This window comes from Zingiber officinale, chromosome 6B, assembly GCF_018446385.1.
Source record: "Zingiber officinale cultivar Zhangliang chromosome 6B, Zo_v1.1, whole genome shotgun sequence".
NCBI classification, from domain to species: domain Eukaryota; kingdom Viridiplantae; phylum Streptophyta; class Magnoliopsida; order Zingiberales; family Zingiberaceae; genus Zingiber; species Zingiber officinale.
The window spans coordinates 16,348,817-16,358,353 of record NC_055996.1 but is presented as its reverse complement, the minus strand read 5'-3'; the positions used below and the strand labels follow the sequence as shown (position 1 = coordinate 16,358,353).

The 9,537-nt window shown below is 40.8% G+C and overlaps 1 protein-coding gene across 1 annotated transcript; it reads right to left on the bottom strand.

Moving 5' to 3' along the window:
• Positions 1-6,734: 6,734 nt before the first annotated feature.
• LOC121990802 (putative vesicle-associated membrane protein 726) lies at positions 6,735-7,312 on the bottom strand. Its single transcript, XM_042544868.1, has 3 exons — positions 7,161-7,312; positions 6,954-7,074; positions 6,735-6,847 (listed from the first exon to the last, which is right to left on the bottom strand). The coding sequence occupies exons 1-3, from the start codon at positions 7,310-7,312 to the stop codon at positions 6,821-6,823; spliced, it is 300 nt and encodes a 99-aa protein (XP_042400802.1). The 3' UTR covers positions 6,735-6,820.
• Between the last annotated feature and the right edge of the window lie 2,225 nt (positions 7,313-9,537).

Sequence of the window (9,537 nt, the reverse complement as noted above, 5' to 3'; positions counted from 1 at the left end):
ACAGATTGAAGCAGATGACAGTCAAAGTTTAAGATAGATCAACCCAAGTAATCTACCTCATAAATTTTTCCCACGCGAATCGGCTCATGTCGATCGTGTTGGTGCAGAAAGCATCCGACGATCGAACCCGAGTTTTGATAATGACAAAGGGATCAAAGTTAAGATTAATTGTTGTCTAACGTACTTGAATAAGTGTTTCAGGAAAGTCCTAACTGCGGTTAGGCAGGTGAAAATCCTAAATGGTGGTAACCTTAGGTCCTAGGGGGAGGTAACCTTAGGTGAAGGAAAACTCTAAGGGGCGGCAACCTTAGGTCCTAGGGGGTGGTAACCCTAGGTGGAGGAAAACCCTAAGAGGCGGCAACCTTAGGTCCTAGGGGGTGGTAATCCTAGGTGGAGAAAAATCCTAAGGGGGGGTAACCTTAGGTCCTAGGGGGTAGTAACCCTAGGTGGAGAAAAACCCTAGGGAGCGGTAACTCTATGTCCTAGGGGATGGTAACCTTAGGCAGAAAGTTCAGTCAGTCTCGAGGACTGGACTGACATCAGGTAATCTCTTATGAGGGGAGTAGGTGAGTACGCGCTCCCCGTAGAGGGAACAATAGGCGTCGGGTCGACCTAGAGTTTCCGGTCGGAGATCCGAAGTCAGACCCGGACAGTCCAACGACTATCAAATACTGCTTTTACTATATTTTATGAGTGCTAACTTTGTCTTGCAGGGTATGTGTGTGTTTTGTGAACTAACATTCTTTGCAATGACAAATGAGCAAGGCCAGCCTCGGATGAACAGTGTCCGAGGCGCCTCCATGGAGCTTGGAGGCGCCTTGAGTGCAAAGGAGCTAAAGTCTCTGCGGTATAGCTGGAGGCGCCTTGGACCGCAGCTTGGAGGCGCCTTCAAGTGGATCAGAGGAGAAGATTTCAGCGCTGATCCACGCGGCTGACTCGGCTGCTTTGAGGCGCCTCGGAAGGGCTTTGAGGCGCCTCCAACACTGTTTAAAAGGGGTATTCGAGCAGCAGGTTGATACAACGAATTCAAAAGCAATCTTCTCTTGTGTGCTGCGAACAAGACGATCCAGAAGTGCTGCTACAAGTGCCCGACGACCCAGAGCTTCAAATCTTCAATTTTAGTTGTCGGTACAACGTTTAATACTGTTAAACTGTAATACTTTTGTAACTGAATTTGCACGATATGATTGTTGCCCACAGAAAGCGATCAACGATCGCAGGCCTTGGAGTAGGAGTCGTCCTAGGCTCCAAACCAAGTAAATAGCTTGTGTTCGTGTGTTGTTTTTCTTTCTATTTCCGCTACATTTACTCGAACGATTTTCGAATCTGAATCGTGTGAAAGCCACGAGCGCTATTCACCCCCCCTCTAGTGCATCTCGATTCAACAATTGGTATCAGAGCGGGGTAGCGTTGATCTGGTGCAACCACCAATCACGCATTTCTTTCGTGGTGTTTTCTATTTTACAGAGTTGATTGGATTTAGCATAATTGCTATTTTCTGATCAAGTTCTTTTCGTTATCGAAATCTTTTCTCGAAGTCGGTGCAACACCACTCAAGAATGTAATTTACCCTTATTTTCATACCGCACTACTAATCCAGGATCAAGTCCTGGGATATTCTTTTGTTATTTTTCTGTGTTAGATCTAAATGGCCCAACAAGAAGGCTACAGCACTGTCCATCCCCCGCTCTTCACCAGACAGGACTTTGGTTACTGGAAGGGTAGAATGGAGAACTTCCTAAAGATCCAGTTCGAGATGTGGATGATCGTCAAGACCAGATTTGAACTACCAACTGACGGAGATGGCAAACCAACACCCTGCGAAAATTGGGAACCAGTAACAATCAAGAAGGTGGAGGCAAATGCCAGAGCAACGTGCACCCTCCAGTGCGGATTGACGAAGGAGGAGCTAAACCGCGTCGGCCCATTCTCGAGCGCCAAGGAGCTATGGGAGAAGCTGATCGAGCTTCACGAAGGGACCTCTGATACCAAGGTAAGTAAGAGGGACTTAATTTTTAATAAATTATACAATATTAAATTGTAGGAAGGTGAAACGGCTACCCAACTCTACGCCCGGATACAAGTGTTGGTGCAGCGGAGGCCGGCAAGAGGGGGGTGAATTGCTGAAAACACAAAATAAAAATACCCTCCTCGGATTTCAACTCAATTAATGCAATAGTAAATAAAGTAAAGGCAGAAATAAAATTAAACCAAGCAAGGAAATAGAAATTAAGTAGAAAACAGGATTTAACCTGGTTACAACCAAGGAGGTTGTTAATCCAGGGCAGTAAGAAAAAGCTCAGTAGAAAAATCTCCTTTGCTGAAGGCGGAGAAGCCTTTTACACTTTGGAAGCTTAGAACTATTGCTAGGAATGGCTACACAATGATTGCTTGAGTTGTTGTTGAATTCCTAGCTCCAGGGGCCATTTTATAGCTCCTGGAAAGTCTATCTCGAGGGTCCAAGGCGCCTCCAATAAGGTTTAAGGCGCCTCCAACTCGATCTGCGGATAAAACTTTATCCGCAGCGCAAACGGTCAAACTGGACTGCTCAAGGCGCCTTAAACAATCATTCAAGGCGCCTTCAATGTGTTTAAGGCGCCTTCAAGGTTACTGCTACAGTAATTTCTGCTACAGTATTTTCAGCCTCTTTTGTCTTCTTTTCTTCTTCTCTTTAGCTTCCGAAGCTCCGTTCTTTTGGGTGATTGCGACCAACCGAAATAGGGCTCACCCGAACCCAATTCCCGGCCTTCTCCTCGAGCAGCCTTCCGTCCCAGCTTAATGTCCCTCGAACGCCGCGCACGCTCTTCACGCCCACCGGAGTATTCTTCCGCAGCTCTCTCGTCCTTCGGACGCACCGAGCCCGTCGGCTCCCTTCCCGTGCCGTCCTTCTCGCTAGCTGCGTCTTCCGCTCGACTTCCTGTGTTCCTAAGCTCCTGCACACTCAGACACAGGGATCAAACACAGCAGGATCTAACCAACTTGGTTGATCACATCAAAACTACCACGGGGTCCAACAACAAGATCTACTCAACGATCTTCATGTGATCGAACAAAAGGTGGAGAACCGAGACATAATCAAGTACTCTCTGAACGCTTTTCCGAGGAACACCTTGTGGGCATCAATGGTAGATTCTTACAAGATTTCTAAGGATCTTTCTTGCATTAAATTAGACGAGTTATTCTCCGAATTTGAATTGCATGAGCAGATTAATGCATGCCCTGCCGAGAAAGGGTTGACTTTGGTTGCATGTACAGGAAGAGCACGCGAATCGAAAACAAAACACAAAACTGAACTGGAGTCAGAAGAAGAACCAGATTCGGACGATGACGACGATGAGCTCACAACTGAAATCGTCAACCTGGTGAAGAAACTCTACAAAAAGAAAGGCTTCAACAAAAAGAATGTCAGAAAGGCCATCCAATCCAAAGAAGCACAACCAAGTTCAAAGGTCAAATTCGAGGTGACGTGCTACGGGTGCATTCAGAAGGGGCACATCAAGGCGAACTGCCCGAACCAGAAGGATCCAAAGAAACCAAGGAGAAAGAAGGCCCTGAAGACGACATGGGACGAGTCCTCTTCCGAGGAAGACGATGACGAAGAACTCGAGTAGACGAGTTTTCTCGCGTTGACGACCCAGGACCACACCAACGAATCCGGAAGCGAGAACGAATCGGAAGCCAAGTCAGAGAGAAGCCACAAATCCATATCCATTTCCGAAAGGCCAAACCCCTTTGTAAGTACGAATCATCTTTACAGTCTAATTAATTACTTAATGCATAAAGTAGCTAAGTCCAAGGTTCGGATCAAGTCGCTTCTAAAGAAGGTAACATCCCATAAAGAAGCGACTAATAACAAATCGTTGATTGAATCTGTTCAGACTGGAACCTCAACTCAAGTCCAAATACTTGAGGAAGAGAATTCCAGCCTGAAAATTCAAATCAAAGACTTGAAGATTGCATTGGAACGGTTTACACTGGGCTCCAAGAATCTCGATCGACTTGATTCTTGGAAAACAGAAAGTCGTTTACAATCGATCCGGACTAGGATTCAAAGCAAATAGAAAATTTTGATCTTATTTATCTTTAGTAAATAGACCAAATAATAAAATAGTCCAAGCATGGTTACCTAAGCAGTCCGAATCCTCTGGACCAAATAACCCTGGACCACAAAAAATCGTATAAAAGGGTCTCATGTGCACAATGCGTGCATGCAGAAACCTCTCTCACGACAGAAACCCCATCCCTAACTCTCGCGATCCTCTCCGTCGGCGATCTCATACCTCTCACGCAGAGAGTTATCCTCTCCGTCGGTGATCCTCCACCTCTCACGCCGAAGACGAAGACTCCACCCTCCAACGTCCCCGACAGTCTCCATCGTCCCCAACGGCCTCCAGCCACCGCGACATCCCATTTTTGGTTTCTACGTACCCGCGGAAACGAGCCCAAACGCAGAGGAACGCGCCCACGAGTCCCGACCTCCGACGACACCTAACCCTGCCCTCACCGGCGACGGCCCACGCTCTTTAAGTGAGGATTTAGGAGTTCAACTGTTGGTTCTAGCAAGTTTGAATTTTCCTTTAATTCCTTCCTATTTAAATGTTTGAGCACCAACCCAATTTACAACAGCATGAGGACCTTTCCTGTTGACTTGTTTCCAATATCTTTTTAAACCAAAATTTTTGTCTAATTTGTTTCATTTGTAAGTTGCTAACTGAGTTGTAGAATTTGTATAATTTACCTTACTTTCAACAAGTTCTTGGCATCCTTCATACCCTTAGGATTAGGTTGGCTTGTGCTAGATTTAGATGTGAAAGAGAGATGCCCATCAGCTTGTTTTGCAGCATAGTTGGGCTGATCTACAACTTAGCTTGTCTAGATATGCATACCAGACATGTTTGGTATATTAACGCTTGAGATTCAAGTTATATAGTAACTCAAACTTGAGCTTGTGCTAAAAAACCTTCTCCGCCTGATTGCAACGTGAATTGTGTTAAAAATTACTTGACTAGCAAAAAGCACAGTGAATTTCTACAAAACATACTTCTTTAATAAGTATCTTAGAAATAGCTTAAAGCACTAAGTTTATGCTTTACTTATTGCTTATTAACAACATGAGATAAGTTATGTGACACTTATTGCTTATTTTCTATTTTTTAATTTATTTAGTATACAATCTGTGAACATAAAGATATATTTGAATCTAAGTAATTCTCTTTTGCTTAATAGGTTGGTATTTCATGGCATCATCAAGTTATAGCTTCATCGACAATACGAAATTTAAACATGTACCATGCAGGGATTGCGGACGAAGAACATTGGTGTGTGTTTCTAGATCGACCAAAAATCTCGGAAGGAGGTATTATCGATGTGGGCAACATGGCTGGCAAAAGTGGGTGGTAGCCGATACTCTGTCTGATGAAGATAGCGGTGGAAGGTTAGGAAGAATAGAGTCCAGGTTACGAAGTGAACTCATTGCTTCTCGTGGATATAATCTAGGAAAGTCAAATGTACCATCAGTGGTCTAGATATTAGTTATAGTGAATCTAACTCTTTTGGCCGTGTACCTTATTACTTTGTTAGTTCAGGTAGTTAATTAGTGTTGACTAATGTTGGTGTTGTTGAACATGTTATATAATGGATGTTCTAATAGGATAATTAGTTTTTTGTTAAGATGGATGTTGTGGAACATGTTATATAATGGTTCTAAAATATTGTAATGATGTATTCTGTGTTGTTATATTGAAAGGAATGCGTGCTATGTTAACAAATTTGAGATGTCGATAAGGTTGGTCATGTGTCTCTTTTGTTCTTCTTTATGAATTTATTGAGTTTCTTTAGTGTGTTTTAGCTTTTGACTTCTATTATTCTGCCTAGTGTGTTCTTGTTAAAGTCTTAGGATGAGAAATACTTTTTGTTCGACGAGGTAATTGAAGGTTCAAGTGTTGTTCTAGTTTCTTTCAGAAGACTGTTTGTTGGATGGCAATTGCAGGTCAGGCTCAAGCTCCAGCTCCAGCACATATCCGATGGTTCAATGACCGGTTCAGCCTTCGGGCCTGTCGATGCCTCGAGTCAGGCTTCAAAACTACAGGAGGTCTCCACCATTCTTATAGTTGCAACTTTGCTGCATTTCCTAGTTGTTTACATGTAAACCATATCTGCTATCACCATTGCTTTTGCTCCCTGTTTTAGATTTTCTGGTCATTGATTCAGCTGGTGATTTCTGAATACTATCTTTTGAATATCAACCTTACAAATATATCTTTCGATACTGCGAATCTTTGATGCTTCCGTTTGAGTATCAAAATTACGAGTCAAATTTTCTTCTGCTTTTATTTAAGGAGTTAAACGACCCTTATGGTGCCCGAGTCACCGTCCGTTGAATTTGGATCAGATTGGTCGACTCATGATTTAAACCAATCTGGTTAGATGAATAATCTCAATTGATAATGCCACAATCATATACATTGTTCACAAGTATCTCATTCAAATATATAAAAGAACGTAGTATCATCAAATAGATGTTCAATTTAGCACTACGGAATTGCGTTCATGATACAAACACATGATAACCATAGACTCGAATGGGAAATCCTACAAGTGTCAACTTCTTTGAAAAGCTATTCGAACCAGATATTATATATTAGCATTTGAAGCCATGACATACCGACAGAATTATGATAAGAATTAGTGCAATAATGATTCCCAAAACAATCAACTTAATCTTCATGTTCTGAAGCCACATCTTCCTCCTGATTTGTGTTCCTTGCTGTCTAAAATCCTATGCCTCAGAGCAAAGGTTCTCAGTCTTATTGACAAGCAACTAAATTTTCTCACCACGATCAAGAACCTATAACCCAAAAAGATCAGTTAAAAAGAAACACAAAGAATGTCCTCAAGCAGGGAATGCCAAAAACCTAAGAATGAAATAATGTGACATCACAAGCACAAAGTACCTTTTCAATGTTTTCCATCATAACTCCTTTGACTTCTGAAACCTGAGCTTTCACCTTTGTGAGTTTGCTAATCTCTTCAGGGTGATCTATGCAGTACTGCATGTGCTCTTTCAGCTTGGACCTGATGGGTTAGCAAAATGTTCCATGATAATCGTGGTTAGACAAAAGCTGAAAGACTAGAATCTGAGTGATCATTGAAAACATTACCCAAATTCACGGGTAAGGCTATTGGCTGCAGCAGTTGCAGCTTTTCCTCCATATCTTTTGCTGAAGTCCTCCTTCACCCTTTCCAGAAAGGCAATGGGAATTTGCCTCCCTAGTGATTCAACGACAACCACACAGTATGCGAGGTGCTCCATGAAGGAGAAGAAGTACAACAAGTCATGCTCGGAGGTTGTCGTCTCTTCCCTTGGTAAGAACATTTTATTTTATATCTGGCTCATAAAATATTTAATTCGTAATAAAAGTATACATCGAACCAAATTCAAACCCATAAACTGATAAAGGAGTAAACACAACCTAAGCTTCGATTACCTAAAAGAATCAACTTGAATGAGTGTTCTAATTAAGAGAAAACAAACTATGAAGTTGCAAACAAATCCAAGAATCACATACTATACAGAAACATCAAAATATATCTGAAAAGGATGTTAAGACCATAATATGCAACTCACAAGCACTATCAGTCAAAGTAAGCGAAAACAAAATGGGGAAATGAAGAACAAAAACAAAGGTAGACACCCTAAGGAGATCAGATTCCTAGGACAACAACCACCAAAATATTCCCGCAAGCATTCAGTGAAAATGCCCTAGAGCTAAAAAATTTCCAAAAGCAATCGAAGCTCAGGTATGACTCCCAAACCATTTGGAACCTGTCAAGAAAGGAAATCATATCAATAGATTAACTACCATTTCAAGTGCACATATAAATAGACTTAGACACATACGAGATCGTTGATGTCTAAGGGGAGGAGGTTGCAGGAGGTGGTCCAGCAAACTGCACATATGGGAATTGCACCTATAGCATGTAACAAATTTAAACTATTAATGAATTCAGTTTGGGAACAAAGAAGTTACATGTAGTTCAACAAAGATATATATATACCTGAGAAAGTTGTGATGCCAATAATGGTGGAAATTGAGTCTCAGTCATATTGAAACTACTAACAGAACTACCAATTGTTGGCACAAAGTTTATAGGCTAAAACAAAAAAATAAAAAACAATCTTAGCTGGTTATAATATAAATTATCTAACATAAGTAAAACAAATACCAACTTGATCACTAAATCGGTCACATTGTACGCTGGCCACGCTGGAAATAGTTTGATCTACACCCTCTATTATAAAAAAAATAGAGTGATTTAACTTATTCGAATTTAACAATAAATAATACCGAATAAACAAAATTTGCGAAGTTTTAGAATAGAAACCATTACCATTGTTGAAGCTTGATTTGTTTTCCTCGCTGCTTTTCTTTTCCTTGAAATCTTCTCTAACCCACCTTTCAACCTTTTACCTGACACCGTTTTTTTCTTCATTTTAATCCCTTTCACTCCAGTAGAGTTCCCTTCAATTTCCCAGGATGCTTGGCTCACATTTGATTGTTGGACATTTGATTTAGTACCTTGTAACTTATCATCTACCATCTTACACAAGCTCAACATAGCATCTTTAACAAACATGTAAGTGTCATCCCTTTCTGCTGCCTTAGTAACCAATTGAACATTCAACCCACACAACTCTTTGTAACGCATATTTTGAAGTACTTTTGGATCCAAAGTAGCATTGTTTGCCATTGAATCATTAACTCCAAAATATCCAATTTTTGCTTTTCTTGTCCACCTTTTCAATACATAATCACTTGGGATTTTCATGATATTTTTCCACGTAAATATTTTCGGAATATGAGAACACAAAATTCCAGCAAATTCATATTTTCTACAGCTACACTTAATTTTTTCACACTCCTTATCAAGTGTAACAATATGATGATTTCTCTTTTTGTGAGGAGTAACTTTATATTTTGCAAATGTATCAACATCCTCACAAATTTCTATAGTAGAATCATGAGATAAGCACCACTCCTGTTGAAAACACTTGTATACCTCAGGAGTATAAATTTCCCTAGCATGCTTCAAAATCTCAATAGGAAACATTAAATAGGGAACAGTTGTGTTAGATTTGAAGTCAGCATTTAATTCCTCATATCGACAATCATCAAGGAGTCTTTGGAAGTGACTGAAGAAGTCTAAAAACTTGTGTTTATAAGTGATATACTTTTTCATAATACTATTCATGCCCTCACTTCTTTGGGTTGTAGTCATATCCGCACAAAACATTTGTCGCCCATATATTAAAGCCCATTTTTCCTTGATGTTGTACATACGCCTCAACCAATCATTGTCTTCAAGTGTATACTTGGCTAACATCATGTTCCATGCTGAAATAAAATCTTCCTCTTCATCGAAATCATATATACATGAGGCAAAATCTTTAGCAAAGTCTCTAAAGTTAGAAAAAACTCCACTCAAATGTATGGCAGCATTTTGATAAATATGCCAAATGCACAAGCGATGATGTGT